General features: G+C 42.7%; 1 protein-coding gene across 1 annotated transcript in view; it reads left to right on the top strand.

The window, feature by feature from the left end:
- The window catches only part of LOC143768185 (uncharacterized), a 73935-nt gene that overhangs the window by 8180 nt on the left and 47660 nt on the right, over positions 1-18095 (top strand). Inside the window, exons 2-8 of the mRNA XM_077256875.1 lie at positions 9977-10126; positions 10256-10435; positions 10518-10641; positions 10725-10822; positions 11020-11110; positions 13657-14664; positions 15394-15398. Of these exons, the coding sequence (XP_077112990.1) occupies positions 9977-10126; positions 10256-10435; positions 10518-10641; positions 10725-10822; positions 11020-11110; positions 13657-14664; positions 15394-15398 (1656 nt within the window). The remainder of the gene's footprint in view (positions 1-9976; positions 10127-10255; positions 10436-10517; positions 10642-10724; positions 10823-11019; positions 11111-13656; positions 14665-15393; positions 15399-18095) is intronic.

Raw genomic sequence — 18095 nt, 5'->3', positions numbered from 1 at the left:
TGATCAGCCAGGTTAAGTTGATTTCCAAACCTAGGACATAATTTTTTTTTTAAGTTATTAAAAATTAAAAAAATAAAAAGGTACACTTATTTGGTATTGCCGCACCCAGGACAACCCGACGTCTAAAACTGTCCCACTAGTTAACCCCCTCAGTGAACACTGTCAAAAAATAAATGAAAAACTAGGCAAGAAAACAATGCTTTATCATCATACCGCTGAACAAAAAGTGTAATAAAACGCTGTCAAAAAGACGAATGTAAATAAAAATGGTATCTCTGAAAGCGTCATCTTGTCCCCCCATACAGCTCAGTCATCGGAAAAATAAAAAAGTTATAGCTGTCAGAATAAAGCAATGCAGAAATAATATTTGTTTCTATAAGACAGTTTTTATTGTGTAATAGCTACAAATCATAATAAAAATATAAATGAGGTATCGCTATAATCATACTGACCCGAAGAATAAAGCTGCCTTATCAATTTTATCACACGCGGAAGGGCATAAAAAACCCTCAAAAAACAATTCCTGAATTGCTGTTTTTTGTTCATTCTGCCTCCCAAAAATCGGAATAGAAAGCATCAAAAAATGTCATGTGCCCAAAAACAGTACCAATAAAAACGTCAGCTCGTCCCACAAAAACAAGACCTAACATGACTGTCAGTCAAAATATCGAAAAAATATAGCTATCTAAATATGGGGATGCAAAACCTTTTTGCAATAAAAAGCGTCTTTTAGTGTGTGACAGCAGCCAAACATATAAACCTCATACAAATCTGGTATCGCTGTAATCGCACCAACCCGAAGAGTAAAATCGCCTAATCACTTATACCACATGAGAAAAGGCGTAAGAAATAAATAAAAACGAATTCTTCACCTTCTGTTGATTTGTTCATTGAGCCTCCCAAAGATCATAGTAAGGCTCTGTGCTCTATACTGAGTGCTGACATTGGGATTTCCGTGTAAATCTCTGAAATACGTGAAGATTCCTTATAATGAGGCAAATGGAGTCACTGTGGGTCCCTCATGGGTTTCATCTGAATTGCATCACTTAAAAACCCCAATATAAGTGGTCAGCGTAGAGTGCCAGATAAATGTGATCCCAAATGTTATATAAAATGTTTCCAACAAAAGTCCCCACTCAGGTCTGTCATTTGTTAACGGAAATATAGGGGGCTGCCACGTTACTGGTAGTGCAAAGGCTCTGGAAAAGCGAAATGGCTCCTCATCCACCAAAAGAACTTAAGCAAGATCTATGCTCCCAAATCCAAATACCCCCCCTCCCTTCTGAGCCCCGGGTTGCCTAAACCATATTTAGCATCCACATGTGCAATTCTGTAATGATAAGAGCCAGCCTAATTTACAGGTGCATATCTCAAGAACCGTGAGCTGTGGACTAGTGATGAACAAATGTGCCTGGATAAGGTTTTATCCCAACATACCCATGTGCTAACCGAGTGTCTTCAGCTTGCTCAAAAATGTGTTTGATTTCCTGTGGCAGCATGTCTCGCGGCTGTTTGACAGCCGCAACACATGCAGGGATTGTCTAACAAACATGCAATCCATGCATGTGTTGCCGCTGTCGAACAGCCGCGAGACATGCTGCTGCTGGAACTCAAACATATTTTTGAGCACGTCGAAGACATTCGGTTAGCCCACAGGCATGCTTGCATAACACCTTATCTGAGCATGTTCACTCATCACTACAGTTGAGTGAATATGTTCAGCTCCCTCCTTATTCGGCAAGCTATACCGCTTACTGAAGAAGCTGCAGCGGAAACCTGGATGCCTGGAGCGCTCCGATATTCAGGTGTCCGGCGCCACAGCTGCATGTGTCGCGGCGGTGTGACAGTCAAAACGCACAGGCTCTCCATGCATGTAATGGGAGCCGAAGATATTAGCTCATCTCTACTCATCACTACTGGGCACCACAATGCACTGGGCACTATAATGTACTGATGAATACAACTTACTGGACACAACTATGGAAATTGCAATTTTCACTCAGTAACATCCATTGCTGCTTGTGTCTGGAAAACACCCATGAAGTCAAAATCGTCACTACACGTGTAGATAAATTCCCAAAGAGTTATAATTTTCAAAATTGCATCAATTGAAGGGGAATTCTTCTCTTCTAGCGCTTAGGGGCTCTGTATATCGAGTCCACAAACTGTTCTAGGAAAATCTGCGCTGCAGGATGTAAATAGAGCTTTGTCCCACATGAGCCTTGTCATGTGGCTACGCAGTACTGTACAGCCACATATGGGGTATTTCTACATTCAGCGGAAGTTGTGGGACAAATTTTGGTGCCATTTTTACCTATTTCCCAGTGTGAAAATATAAAATCTGGGGTAAAACAAAATATTGTGGTGAAAATGTAATTTTTGTTTCCTTACTTGCCAAGTTGTACAATTCTGTGACTACTGATGCGACACATGGTTGCCACACGTATTAAAGGGAACCTGTCACCCCCCTCAGGCGTTTGTAACTAAAAGAGCCACCTTGTGCTGTACTAATGCTGCATTCTGACAAGGTGGCTCTTTTATTTCGGGTCCCTGGCACTGCTGCAATAATCTTTTTTGAAATTTGTCCCTCATACCTCGAAATCGCCACTGGGGCAGGTCTTTCCCCCTAATCCAGACGCCTCACAGCCGTCACTCATGGCCTCTGCGCCGGGCGCCGCCTCCTCTTCCTTCATTTATCGCCCCCGACACCTGCGCTGTAAATTCGAAGGGCAGCGCAACTGCGCATGCCGAAAAAAAAAAATAAGAGCGCTGGCGCCGGGGACGCTAATGAAGGAAGAGGAGGCGGTGCGCAGAGGCCATGAGTGACGGATGTCAGGCGTCTGGATTAGGGGGGAAAGGCCTGCCCCCGTGGCGATTTTGAGGTATGAGGGACAAATTTCAAAAATGATTATTGCAGCAGTGCCAGGAACAAGAACTAAAAGAGCCACCTTGTCAGAATGCAGCATTAGTGCTGCACAAGGTGGCTCTTTTAGTTACAAACGCCTGGGGGGGGGGGGGGTGACAGGTTCCCTTTAAACACACGTACACAGATATCTTCAGTACTTGTTTTTCCAGTAACGTAAATATCAAGATGTGTGAAAGAGCCCTCAGAATTACTGGTCAGAATTGAAAAATTGGGCTGGTCAGGAAGGTGAAAACAGGCTTTGGGGGTGAAGGGTTAAACAGTGGAATTTCTGTGCAAAAAAGCAGCAAAAAATATGCAACATTTGTGGTAGATGTGAACAAGGTCTAAATTGTTAAGGAAATGTAATTCCATGAAATCTCTGCTCTCTGTGCATCTAAACACTCTGCTAAACTGCAGTTTTAGTGCATTTTTTTTCTTTATAGGCTTCTTCTAAAACAAACGCATGAACAAAACAAACAAACAAAAAAGCTGCTGCATTTCTAAGCGCAGAATCAAAACTTTTCTGGACTATTAAAAAAGCTTTAAAAACTCTGCTTCACATCTTTACCAAAATTGCATCAAATAAGTAGGAAAATGCATAGAAGAAATGCAGCAAAAACGCACTAATCGGAGAAGATTGTTATTGAGTTGTCTGGTGAGGACAACAGCAGTGTGAACAAGGCCTCAGCATTACAGATTTAGTACATTTTTTAGGGGTTTCACCCCTTTACCCCCAAGGATGGTTTGCACATTAATGACCGGGCCAATTTTTACAATTCTGACCACTGTCCCTTTATGAGGTTATAACTCTGGTACACTTCAAGGGATCCTGGTGATTCTGACAATGTTTTCTCGTGACATATTGTACTTCATGGTAGTGGTAAAATTTCTTTGATATTACCTGCGTTTATTTGTGAAAAAAATGGAAATTTGGCGCAAATTTTGAAAATTTCGCAATTTTCCAACTTTGAATTTTTATGCAATTAAATCACAGAGATATGTCACACAAAATACTTAATAAGTAACATTTCCCACATGTCTACTTTACATCAGCACAATTTTGGAACCAACATTTTTTTTTGTTAGGGAGTTATAAGGGTTAAAAGTTGACCAGCAATTTCTCATTTTTACAACACCATTTTTTTTAGGGTCCACATCTCATTTGAAGTCATTTTGAGGGGTCTATATGATAGAAAATAGCCAAGTGTGACACCATTCTAAAAACTGCACCCCTCAAGGTGCTCAAAACCACATTCAAGAAGTTTATTAACCCTTCAGGTGTTTCACAAGAATTTTTGGAATGTTTAAATAAAAATGAACATTTAACTTTCTTTCACAAAAAATTTACTTCAGCTTCAATTTATTTTATTTTACCAAGGGTAACAGGAAAAAATGGACCCCAAAAGTTGTTGTACAATTTGTCCTGAGTACGCCGATACCCCATATGTGGGGGTAAACCACTGTTTGGGCGCATGGCAGAGCTCGGAAGCGAAGGAGCGCCATTTGACTTTTCAATGCAAAATTGACAGGAATTGAGATGGGACGCCATGTTGCGTTTGGAGAGCCACTGATGTGCCTAAACATTGAACCCCCCCCACAAGTGACACCATTCTGGAAAGTAGACCCCCTAAGGAACTTATTTAGATGTGTGGTGAGCACTTTGACCCATGAAATGATTCACAGAAGTTTATAATGCAGAGCCGTAAAAATAAAAAATCATATTTTTTCACAAAAATGATCTTTTCGCCCCAATTTTTTATTTTCCCAAGGGTAAGAGAAGAAATTGGACCCCAAAAGTTGTTGTACAATTTGTCCTGAGTACGCTGATACCCCATATGTGGGGGTAAACCACTGTTTGGGTGCATGGGAGAGCTCGGAAGGGAAGGCGCGCCGTTTGACTTTTCAATGCAAAATTGACAGGAATTGAGATGGGACGCCATGTTGCATTTGGAGAGCCACTGATGTGCATAAACAGTAGAAACCCCCACAAGTGACCCCATATTGGAAACTAGACCCCCCCAAGGAACTTATCTAGATGTGTTGTGAGAACTTTGAACCCCCCAAGTGTTTCACTACAGTTTATAACGCAGAGCCGTGAAAATAAAAAATCCTTTTTTTTTTCCACAAAAATTATTTTTTAGCCCCCAGTTTTGTATTTTCCCAAGGGTAACAGGAGAAATTGGACCCCAAAAGTTGTTGTCCAATGTGTCCTGAGTACGCTGATACCCCATATGTTGGAGTAAACCCCTGTTTGGGCGCACGGGAGAGCTCGGAAGGGAAGGAGCACTGTTTTACTTTTTCAACGCAGAATTGGCTGGAATTGAGATCGGACGCCATGTCGCGTTTGGAGAGCCCCTGATGTGCCTAAACAGTGGAAACCCCCCAATTATAACTTAAACCCTAATCCAAACACATCCCTAACCCTAATCCCAACGGTAACCCTAACCACACCCCTAACCCTGACACACCCCTAACCCTATTCCCAACCGTAAATGTAATCCAAACCCTAACCCTAACTTTAGCCCCAACCCTAACTGTAGCCTTAACCCTAGCCCCAACCCTAGCCCTAACCCTTGCCCTAACCCTAGCCCTAACCCTAATGGGAAAATGGAAATAAATACATTTTTTTTATTTTTTGCTAACTAAGGGGGTGATGAATTTACTTTTATAGCGGGTTTTTTAGCGGATTTTTATGATTGGCAGCTGTCACACACTGAAAGACGCTTTTTATTGCAAGAAATATTTTTTGCGTTACCACATTTTGAGAGCTATAATTTTTCCATATTTTGGTCCACAAAGTCATGTGAGGTCTTGTTTTTTGCAGGACGAGTTGACGTTTTTATTGGTACCATTTTCGGGCACGTGACATTTTTTATCGCTTTTTATTCTGATTTTTGTGAGGCAGAATGACCAATAACCAGCTATTCATGAATTTCTTTTGGGGGAGGCGTTTATACCGTTCCGCGTTTGGTAAAATGGATAAAGCAGTTTTATTCTTCGGGTCAGTACGATTACAGCGATACCTCATTTATATCATTTTTTTATGTTTTGGCGCTTTTATACGATAAAAACTATTTTATAGAAAAAATAATTATTTTTGCATCGCTTTATTCTGAGGACTATAACTTTTTAATTTTTTCTTTGATGACACTGTATGGTGGCTCGTTTTTTGCGGGACAAGATGACGTTTGCAGCGGTACCATGGTTATTTATATCCGTCTTTTTGATCGCGTGTTATTCCACTTTTTGTTTGGCGGTATGATAGTAAAGCGTTTTGTTTTTTGCCTCTTTTTTTTTTTTTTACGGTGTTCACTGAAGGGGTTAACCAGTGGGACAGTTTTATAGGTCGGGTCGTTACGGACGTGGCGATACTAAATATGTGTACTTTTATTGTTTTTTTTATTTAGATAAAGAAATGTATTTATAGGAACAATATATATATATATATATATATATATATATATATATATATATATATATATATATATATATATATATATATATATATTTGAATTTTTTGGGGGATTTTTTTTTATTTTTTTTACAAATGTGAATATTTTATTTTTTTTACACTATAACATTGCCTGGGGGGGGGCATCATGTTATAGTGTAAGATTGCCCATCTGACACTTTGCTGTGCACTGTGTCAGATCGGAGATCTGACGTGCACAGCTCCTCCAGGCTTCCCAGCGCCTGCTCTGAGCAGGCACAGTGAAGCCACCTCCCTGCAGGACCCGGATGCCGTGGCCATCTTGGATCCGGGACTGCTGCAGGGAGGAGGAGGTAAGAGACCCTCGGAGCAACGCGATCACATGCTCTGGGGGTCTCAGGGAAGCACGCAGGGAGCCCCCTCCCTGCGCGATGCTTCCCTGTACCGCCGGTACACTGCAATCATGTTTGATCGTAGTGTGCGGGGGGTTAATGTGCCGGGGCGGTCCGTGACCGCTCCTGGCACATAGTACCGGATGTCAGCTGCGATAGTCAGCTGACACCCGGCCGCGATCGGCTGCGCTCCCCCCGTGAGCGCGGCCGATCGCGCTGGACGTACTATCCCGTCGGTGGTCATACGGGCCCACCCCACCTCGACGGGATAGTACGTCCGATGTCAGAAAGGGGTTAATAGAGTTATATCAATCACGTCATTTTTCTTACTTCATTTACCAATTCCCTTAAATAATATTTCGTCTGTGATGTGCAGGTCGTTACAATTACAGGGACAAAAAATATGTCCATGTTATTTGCTGATTTGTGATGTTTCTTATTTTTTTACAAAAGCATTGAAAATGGCAATTTTTTTTCATGATCAAGTATTTTTCAGTCCTTTATTATTAATTTTATAGGATGGAAAAAAAATCTCTAATTCTCCCTCTAGAATACAAATACAGACATTGTACATAGCAGTGTATTTCTGTCAGCCTGTAGTACAGATCAAATACTGTACACAAAATTCTCCCCATTACATCATCAGTGCTTGTGACTCTGCTGCTTTGGTTCCTGCTTGTAGGGTGGAGATTGTGGGTTCAAGAGTTAGGCCAGGGTCACACTTGCGAGTGCAATGCGAGAAACTCGAGCATCAATACCCGGCAATTCCGCTGACACTCGGGACCGCAGCTTGTGGCTGTATAGAAATACATGCAGCCGCACGCTCCTGTCCCGAGTGCTGGCGGCAATGCCGGGTATTGATGCGAGAGACTCTCACAAGTTTCTCTCATTGCACTCGGAGAGGAAATAACATTTTTGTAATTGCTTTACAAGATACAGTGAATGCATAATTTAATTTATGCACTAAGCAGAGAGAGGCGGCTCCACCCCCGAGAAGGATGAGTTAGAGTGATGAAGACCTCTGAGGGTATCAGAAAACAGGACAAAAGCCCTCAAATCATAACAGTCCCACTAAATCTGGTACGCTTGGGAGCTATGTGGTTAAACTGCCAGGACTAATGTTGCAGCTGCACCCGTGACATCACTGCAAAGTACTGTACATGTATGTTCTGGTGCTGAAAAGAGTTAAGTTTTTTGTTTAACAAAAGTTAATGTGTTAAAACAAAACAAAATTTTTTTCTGGCATCTTTTTGTAATATAGGGAAGCTTAAGGCTATGTGCATATGTAGGTCGGGTCCTCTGCGGGTTCTCCCGCAGCGGATTTGATAAATCTGCAGGGCAAAACCGCTGCGGTTATCCCTGCAGATTTATCGCGGTTTGTTTTGCGGTTTCCGCTGAGGGTTTACTCCTATACTATTGATGCTGCATATGCAGCAATGTGCAGCATCAATAGTAATGTTAAAAATAATAAAAAAAATGGTTTATACTCACCCTCTGACGTCCCGATCTCCTCGGCGCTGCACGCGGCGGTCCGGTTCCAAAGATGCTGTGCGAGAAGGACCTTCGTGACGTCACGGTCATGTGACCGCGATGTCACGGCCATGTGACCGCGACGTCACCGCAGGTCCTGCTCGCACAGCAACCCAGCAACCGGACGACCGTGTGCAGCGCTGAGAGGTGAGTATATCATTATTTTTTATTTTAATTCTTTTTTCTTTACACAAATATGGTTCCCAGGGCCTGGAGGAGAGTCTCCTCTCCTCCACCCCGGGTACCATCTGCACATTATCCGCTTACTTCCCGCATCGTGATAACAGCCCCATGTGGGACGTTAGCGGATCAATGCATTCCTATGTGTGCAGAATCGCAGCGATTCTACACAAAGAAGTGACATGCTGCTGAATGTAAACCGCTGCGTTTCTGCGCGGTTTTTCCCACAGCATGTGTACAGCGGATTGCGGTTTCCATAGGGTTTACATGTAAATGTAAACACACAATGGAAACTGCTGCGGACCCGCAGCTGCTGAAACGCTGCGGATCCGCGGTAATACCCGCAAAGTGTGAACATGGCCTAAGGCCCGAAAAAAACCGTAAAACACTGTACATATAGATTTTAGTATCAAACAATTCTTGTCCACGGTGTTTTTGCAAACAAAAAAGCTTTGAAAATGCCTCAAACATCAGTGTATTAGATATGAGCTCTAACATGGTAAAAGATTACAGTCCGGGGAAGACGGGAAACATTCATATGGACGGCGGGTGGTCATGGAGTCAGTGATGGACTCTGGCCAAATATGTTTCTAGAGCCGTAGTAGAAGATTAAAATGTCGTCCTCATCATGAAGTAGTTATTTCTCCTGTCACGTGTAATGAATATCTCCTGCAGTATTGCTAATGCCGATTCCAGTGTCGGTAAATGAGATGAGAATTAGCGTTATGGAAGATGAGTCTGTGAGAAACGTATTCAGCTGCCGACTCCGAGGAAGAAACTGCTTGTTATGTGTGGCCTAAAATATATAGGATTTATTAGATGTAATGAAACAAATTGAATACTGTAAAATAAAAAAAATAGTAATACATTAATGATCTCCCGTAACCTTTTTGCCTCCACTGCTTTGGTCCTCCACCAGTTTCTGTATTTCCTGGTCAGTCTAGACAAACAAGTCATCCCTACTGCAAAACAGTGACTGACATAGTTTGTGGGGGAATGGAGGAGATGTCTTAGGCTACTTTCACACTTCCGTCTTCTGTGGTCCATCGCAATCCGTCGTTATGGCAAAAAAACGGATCCTGCAAATGTGCCCGCAGGATCCGTTTTTTTGCCATACACTTCAATGGACGACGGATATACACACGTCGCATCCGTCGTGTGACGGATGCGTCGTGTTTTTGCGGTCCGTCGGGACAAAAAAACGTTCCATGCAACTTATTTTGTCCGTCGGTTCTGCTTTTTCCAACCGCGCATGCGCGGCCGGAACTCCGCTCCCTCCTCCCCGCTCTTCACACTGGGCAGCGGATGCGTCGTAAGACTGCATCCGCTGCCCACGTTGTGCTAAATTTAGCACGTCCGTCAGGCCGACGGTTTGCCGATGGCCCCGTACCGACGGAAGTGTGAAAGTAGCCTTAATCAGCAACTCAATTTATGTTCCAGTCCATGCAAGACAAAGAGGATATTTACATGTTTCTTCTTTTTATGTTATTATATGGGATTCTTTATGATGTTACATCGGCTCATCTTCTTCCCATTCAGGTTCTCACAATATCGGATCCTCTCAGTGGAGGACTTGTATATAATAGAATTTTCCTAATTAATTTGGCCATGACGGATATGGACAGAGACAAGATGATGGAGAGAATATTACACCTCACCCTAGAGATCCTCTTCCGGCTTACTGGAGAGGTGAGAGATTCTGATAATGTCACATTGTATAATTCTTATCTATGGTAATAACAGATGGATAGAACTGGAGAGGTGAGGACTCTGGAAATGTCTGTAGTGAGATTTATTAATGTGTCTCTCCATAACCAGGATTACACAGTAGTGAAGAAGACCTCTAGTGACCACTGTAAGGCCCCTGTGTCTGAGGGATGGAGAAGACCCCTGAGCCCAAACATGGGGCCTCCACTTCACACTTTGATAGATGCAAACATCAATGACCAGGATATGCTGGAACTCGCCTACAAAATGATAGAGCTGCTGACTGGAGAGGTGACACTGCTGGGAAAGCTGGGACATTATACTGTAACACTATGAAGAGGTCGGGGGATGACGGTATCCTTGTATGTGTCAGGTTCCTATAAGGTGTCAGGATGTCGCCATCTATTTCACCATGGGGGAGTGGGAGTATTTAGAAGGACACAAAGATCTGTACAAGGACGTCATGATGGAGGTTCCCCAGCCCCTCACATCACAAGGTAATAGATAGGACTAAATACACACGGCCTACAATTTTCTGTATGTAAAGAATGAATTCAGTTCCTCTATGTGTTTCCTCCAGTTCTATCCAGTAAGAGGACAACACCAGACAGATGTCCCCGTCCTCTTCTTCCACAGAACTGTAAACAAGAAAATAACAGTGTTCCTTGGGATCATCAGGTAGATGGAGAAAAGGTGTCATGAAATCTTTCTAAGATGTGTAGATGGCTGTGAAGTTCTTGTGCTCAGTCTTGTTTTATCCTCCAGTATTATATGTTTTATACTTGTGTAATGAGAACGGTGGAGATGGCAGGATTAGAGCTGATCATAGATGTGACTCCTCCATATGTCTGTGACTTTTACAATATTTGTTTCAGGTTGCAGATTTAACCCAAATTAATACTACAGAGGTATATGTGAGGGGTTATGAGTGGTATAAAGAGGAGATTCCTACATATGTCTACCCAGGTGAGTAGTAACCACTAAATTCAGAGAAGTCACAAATTTTTCTCAGCTGCTTTGACTGATTTATAGATGTACTATAGTTCAGCCATATGATAATCATGATCACTATTTTGCCGCTAGACCACATGTTTTTCCATACACAACTGTTCAAATTAGTTGATGATGACCCTTACCTGCCCAGATCGATAAACTACAAAATTAAATAACAGCGTACGTAGAATTGCTGATAAGTTAGAGAATATGATGGGTCACCTAAGAGAAAGCGGAAGACAATGATGTTGTTGGCTTCCTAGAATCCTGATATGTTATTGGATGAATCCGCCTTCTCTCCCTTCTGTGCTGCTGAATCTGCTCATACAGTCCCTACAAGGTAGACCAGGTCCAGTCTTTCTGGTCAAGCTTCGCTGTTATGATCAACAGCACTAAATGTACAATGAGGGCAAAGTGTGAATTTTTCTACAAAAATAACAGTTTCCCTTCATCCTGAATTTTACATTTAAGGCTACTTTCACACTAGCGTCGGGCTCGGTCCGTCGCAGTGCATCGGGCCGAGGTCACCGACGCTAGCGTTGTCTCCGCCGCACAACGGGGCAGCGGATGCATTTTTCCAGCGCATCCGCTGCCCCATTGTGAGGTGCGGGGAGGTGGGGGCGGAGTTCCGGCCGCGCATGCGCGGTCGGAAAAAGCGGACCGTCGTGAGCAAAAAACTTTACATGTTTTGCTCCCGACGGTCCGCCACAACACGGCGCAACCGTCGCACGACGGTTGCGACGTGTGTCAATGCGTTGCAAATGCGTCGCTAATGTTAGTCAATGCAGAAAAAACGCATCCTGCAAGCACTTTTGCAGGATGCGTTTTTTCGGCAAAACGACGCATTGCGACGTATTGCAGTTAACGCTAGTGTGAAAGTAGCCTTAGACTCCTCAGCTCTGCGCTACTTTAATAAGTTCTCATTAAATGTATCATATTTCTGCAAAAAACTCATCTGACAGAAAGTATTGGCCCCTAGGATGGTTTAGATTGCCAAGAACCACTTCTCATACTCTAATTACTACAGAGCGGTTTCACCACTGCTTACTAATTTTTTACTAATGAAGACGGTAGAGTATGATCATTTTGATAGATGTGTTATTGTCTATAATCACACTTTTTGTCTACAGTAGTTAGTACCCAAAATACTCTGATTTAACCACTTTCCGCAGTCAGTTTTGTGTTCCTAACCATGGCAAATTTTTCAAATCTGTCATGTGTCACTTTATGCGGTGATAACTTTAGATGCTTCTGATTCCAGTGATGCTGAAATATTTTTTTTCTTTGACACATTATTCTTCATGATTCTGGTAATTTTAGGTTCATATATTTTTGTTTATTTTTGAAAATACCTGAAAATTACCAAATAGATTATAAAGATTTGTAATTTTCAAACTTTAAATTTGTATGCTCCTTAATCAGATAGTGATACCAGACAAAATGTTCTACTTCAGGTCGGCAGCATTTTTCCAACATCCCGTTTTATGTATTCTACATTATTTTCTTTTTTGTCAGATTAAAAGTTTAGCAACAAGTTTTTATATGTTCAAGTTTACAAAACCTATTTTTTTTGGTCACAAATCACTTTTGAAATTGCTTTGAGGGGGCCTCGATTTTAGATAGACCCAAGAAGGCAGAGAAAATACAAAATCAGAAGATACATGAGTAGTCCGTAAATGGGCCAGGATCACAACAGGCTGAAATACACAAGTCGGGAGCTGAGCACTCAGAACTGAACCAGAGGAGAACAAGGCTGTATCTGGCGGCTTCCAGCAATATGCCTCGAACTTTAGTAGGGTGTTGTGCTTTCCAGTTACCAGAAGCAGGGAGCTGATTGTTCCAGCTGGACAACACGCACACATACATCAAGACTGGATGGTACTATTTGTCTCGGCAACCCTATACTTAGTCTTCATCAGCAACGCATTGAATGACACCTCCATCCTGTTCCATATCATTCTTAGTGGCTGGACAGAGCTTCTGGTTCCAGTGTCTCCTCCATCACCAGCGCTGCCTGCAGAATGGATAATTGTGGCGACTGGTTATAGAAGCAGACATTGCAGGAGCAGATCCCAGAGAAGATGTGACACACCATTTGCAGAAACGCTAATGTAAAAAAAATGAAAAGAAGCCACAGCATTAGATAATCCCATAAAGTGACTCCATTTGTAAATTATACCGTCGGTAAATTAATCTATATTAGTAGTGACTATTTTGATACCTGACTGGGGGCTTGTTTTTTGCGGGATGAGTAAAAGTTTTTATAGGTATCATTTTTACCAACCTAACATTTTGGGGTGGCTTTTTATTCCAATATATTGGAAGCAGATTTAACAAACAGTTGAACACCATGCTCCACTGGTTCATGTGATGAGGTCTTCTGTTAGACAGTGAACTGTCATTGTCTTAGCAAATAATTAAGTTTTAATACATAACTTCCCTTTTTGTGTTTTAGTTTTGTCTAAATTATGTATTTCAATTATATTTTATTAAAAAATAATTGGTTTTAATTTTTGCAGATGACGGTGATAGGAGATCAAAGGGACAGCTAACATCTTCAATTTTTAAATCAGATGACCTTGAAATCACACAGGATACAACTGAAATGAATGCCATTATTCCAGATATACAATTATCCCTTCACAGCAAAGATCTATCATCTGAACCTTTGAAACAGGTCCTACCTTCTGAATCATTACAGACTATTAAGAAAAATAAAAGTCAGAAAACAGGCATTACAAAACAAATTCCTCTTAAATCAAAGACGCCAATTACACATTCTGAATATGGAAATAGTTTTCCCCTCAAAACATCTTCTGTTAAACATAAAAAAATTCACATAGAGGCGAAGAGATTTTCTTGTTCCAAATGTGGGAGAAATTTTAACCAGGAATTAGATCTTGTTAAGCATGAGAGAAGTCATACTGGAGAGAAGCCATATTCATGTTCAGAATGTGGGAAATGTTTTAACTGGAAATCTTATCTTATTAGTCACCAGAGAACTCACACAGGGGAGAAGCCATATTCATGTTCAGAATGTGGAAAATGTTTTGGACAGAAATCACATCTTGTTACACACCACAGAACTCACAAAATGGAAAAGCCTTTTCCATGTTCAGAATGTGGAAAATGTTTTGGACATAAATCAGACCTTGTTAGACACAAGAGAACTCACACAGGGGAGAAGCCTTTTTCTTGTTCAGAATGTGGGAAACGTTTAACACGTAAATCATTTCTTGTTGCACATCAAAGAATTCACAAAGGGGAGAAGCCATATTCATGTTCAGAATGCGGGAAATGTTTTTTATATAAATCGCATCTTATTACACACCAGAGAGCTCACACGGGGGAGAAGCCATACTCATGTTCAGAATGTGGGAAATGTTGGGCAGATAAATCACGTCTTGTTCAGCACCAGAGAACTCACACAGGGAAGAAGCCTTTTTCCTGTTCAGAATGTGGGAAATGTTGGGCAGATAAATCAAGTCTTCTAAGACACCAGAGAACTCACATTGGGGAGAAGCAATGTTCATATTAAGCACCTGGGAAATGTTTTGAACAATAATGCTAGCATCAAAAATCCCACACTGGGAGAAGCTATTATCATACTTAGAATGTTAAAAATAAATTACTGGAAAAATATTTTCTTGACGTTCAAAAATAAGTCACAAGGGGAGAAACTATATTTTATTGACAAATTGTACAAAAACCATATAACAGACAGTCGTATAATTAAACGAAAAGGTAAATTACTTTAAACTATTAGACATAATTTTCGCATGAAAAAATCTTGTAGTAGGTGCCTCCTATACAGGCCTGCATTGATAATCTGCCCCACCGGGCATTTTCCCGCTGGGCTGCGATGTGGCCATGCATAGTTGGCCACGGGCTGGTGGCGCCTGCTCATCCGGCAGCCCACCCACTCATTTGGCCGCCTGCCTGGTAATTCAGCCACTGGCCCGTTTTTCCAGCCATCAGCCCTTTAAATCTCCTGGCACAGCGGTTCTAGCGACGCGCGCACGCAGCATTTAATATTTGACTTCTGTGATGCACATATAGGGTTAAGAACGCGTTGACATTAGCACATCAGGACGTTCTTTGTCAGTGGTGGGGGGAGGGAGCACGTTCTGCTCTCCCTCCCCTGTAATGGAGGGTGCAGCTGTTGGTTGAGCTTTGCAGCACGAGAGAATGTATCAGGGACAGCCAGAGCTCCTACCCGCGCACGTATTCTCGGTTGCTTCCTGCTTCTATTTCAGTCTGGGTGAGTGTTCCCAGCCCACAAGTTTAAAAGAAAATATTTTATGATTAACTTTTCACTTTCCTGGTCCAGAACTGGCTGCAAGATGTCTACTGTACTGTAACAAGCTGGTCACCTATGTGTCCCATTACATGATACAGGACAGATTTTTGTTCCCAGGAAGTGATCGGTTATGGTTTATATTGTATGACCGCAAGTAAAAATATTGAAAACACAGGATTCCTACAAAGCTTATTGGAAAAATGCATATATTTTAATGCAGTAAATATTGTTTATCTGCTAAAACTGAATACCCTTTTAATACAGGTGCATTAAGTGTGTTTTGTTTTATACACTAAAAGATCTACACTAAGCATCTGCCATTTTTGCTTTACTCCTGTACAACACTGTTAAAATATAAATGGGTTATTCGTATGTTACTTTTCTTGTTATCAGTACAGTGAAGTTCTAAAATAAACTGTTGAATACCCGTTGTGTATGTGTCACTGATTAACCTATGATAGCTTAATTTTTATTTAAATGCAAGCTGCCATTTTTTTCAACCAATTAGGATAAACCAATCAAGTGCTGTAAATTTATGGTACCTAGTCTTAGGATTTAACCCCTTAAGAACCGCCGATGCATCTTTTAACGAAGGCAGTTAAGGGTACTTATTCCTCAGCTCCTCTTTTTAACAGCGCTGATAAGTATAGTTATAGCGTTCCCCCAGCGTCAGAAAATCTCCGGGTCTTGGCTACCGGGTTTAGCTGAGACCCCGGATAACATGATTCGGGTCGGTTTTTACCGACCCCAGTGTTGCGATCGCCGTTATTCATGGATTAACGGCAACCGCAAAAAGAAAAAAAATCAGATTTCCTATTTATGTATTTCTCCCTCCTCTGATTTGATCTAGCACATCAAAGAGAGAAATGGGGTCCCCCGATGACCCCTGGCACCTTCTTCCAGGAAAAAAATGGCAGGTGCTGTGCACCCGCCAAGATCTGCTGGCCGGCACCCGGCAACATGGTTCGGGCTAGAGCTATGGTTAGGGTTTTGTTGGGGTTAGGGTTGTGGTGTTAGGGTTCGAGTTAGAATTGGGAGGTTTCCACTGTTTAGATACATCAGGGGGTCTCCAAACGCGACATGGTGCCTGGAGCGCTCCCACGTCAAGGGCAATGGGGTACTCTGTACCGGGTCCTTCAGTGTTCTGAGGGGATGTCACGGTGGCCCGACCCGGTACGTGGCCCTTAGAGGGACGTCCAATAAAAGAAAGAGTTTTTATAGTTTTGGGAAAGGTCTTTAAAGGGGAAATGTTTGTGACGCCACCTGTGGTATTCGGTCAGGGTGACCGACGCTGCTTAGGGGTCCGCTGGGGTGATGTTATGGCAGCAAGATGGTATGCCTTCCCACAGGTGAAGTGTATCCCCAGGACTTCCCAGAAGTGTAGGTGGTGATGGTGGATGATGTAAGGCGCAGTGAAGAATGAGGACACAAGGTTGCAGTCTCTTTACCTTTTACTGAAGACTTCAACATCCACAGTCCAGGGTACAGACCACAGGGTAGGCAGAGTCCGGCCGGTCCGAAGGCACATCCAGAGTCCCCTTATCCAGCGGGAAATCAGTAGCCTTTCTACTAGCGCCTGTGTGTTGTAGTACATCCCTGCTGAGCTTCTCGGTAAGGTCCTCACAACTCTTGTACATGTTCTAGATGTTGTTTCTTACTCTCTGTCCACCAGATGATATGGATAGGACAAACCCGTATGACTGATGGCCTGAGGCTTGTTTATAGGGACCCTAGAGATACCCCGACCCCCACAAGTTGCCACTGTGTCTTCCTAGGTATTAAGGTCGGGCAGCCAACTTGGAATTGACTGTCCTGAAGTACTATTACTCCCTTGGTGTTCCGGGCAGCGGCTACGCGCCTCAGAAGGAGGCAGCCTATTTCAGGGCAGAACTCCTGGTGTTTTCTCCTTGTGCTATGACTTCGTTTCTCACCCTCTACAACACACACCCTCTTCTCTTCGTGTCCGTTCTTAGGATGCTGCCGCACGTGGGGCAGGCGCAGCTCCGTGTCTTTCTTTCTAGCTAGGCCTCTGACAGGATCCCACCTCTGTCAGGGGCCCTCTGTCTGCAGCTCCGATGTTCCTCCTTTCCCCCTGTCTGCCTGACAGGTGTTTCCTGGGCAAAGCCCAGCCAGCTTCTCCCTAACTTTCTATCCAGCCCACCAGTTTTACCCTTCTGTGAGGAGTGCCCTAGTAGATAGGAGCAAGGCTCCCCCTGGTGGTCTGGAGTGTGAAGTGTGGTGTATGGTTTGTGATACCTGGTAGGAAGATCTCCTTTATTACCTGCAGATGTAATATCACTCCCCCTGGTGGAGGAACGACATTACTGCAACGACCAGGACTCTGGGGCGCTGCATGCCCACCATTGATTCCAATCAATTTTGCGTTAAAGTCAAATGGTGCTCCCTCCCTTCTGAGCCCTGCCATGCACTCAAACAGTGGCTTTCCTCCACATATGGGTTATCAGCATACTCGGGACAAATTGCTCAACAAATTTTGTGGTCCATTTTCTCCTGATACCCTTGTGAAAATAAAACATTTATTATCATTTTTTCCTTCCACATTGCTTTAGTTCTCGTGAAGCACCTGAAGGGTTAACCCCTTTCTGTCATTGGACGTACTATTCTGTCCATGTGAGGTGAACCCTACTTTCCAAGGAC

This window comes from Ranitomeya variabilis, chromosome 4 (genome assembly GCF_051348905.1).
Source record: "Ranitomeya variabilis isolate aRanVar5 chromosome 4, aRanVar5.hap1, whole genome shotgun sequence".
NCBI classification, from domain to species: domain Eukaryota; kingdom Metazoa; phylum Chordata; class Amphibia; order Anura; family Dendrobatidae; genus Ranitomeya; species Ranitomeya variabilis.
This window is presented reverse-complemented; position numbering and strand designations above follow the sequence as displayed.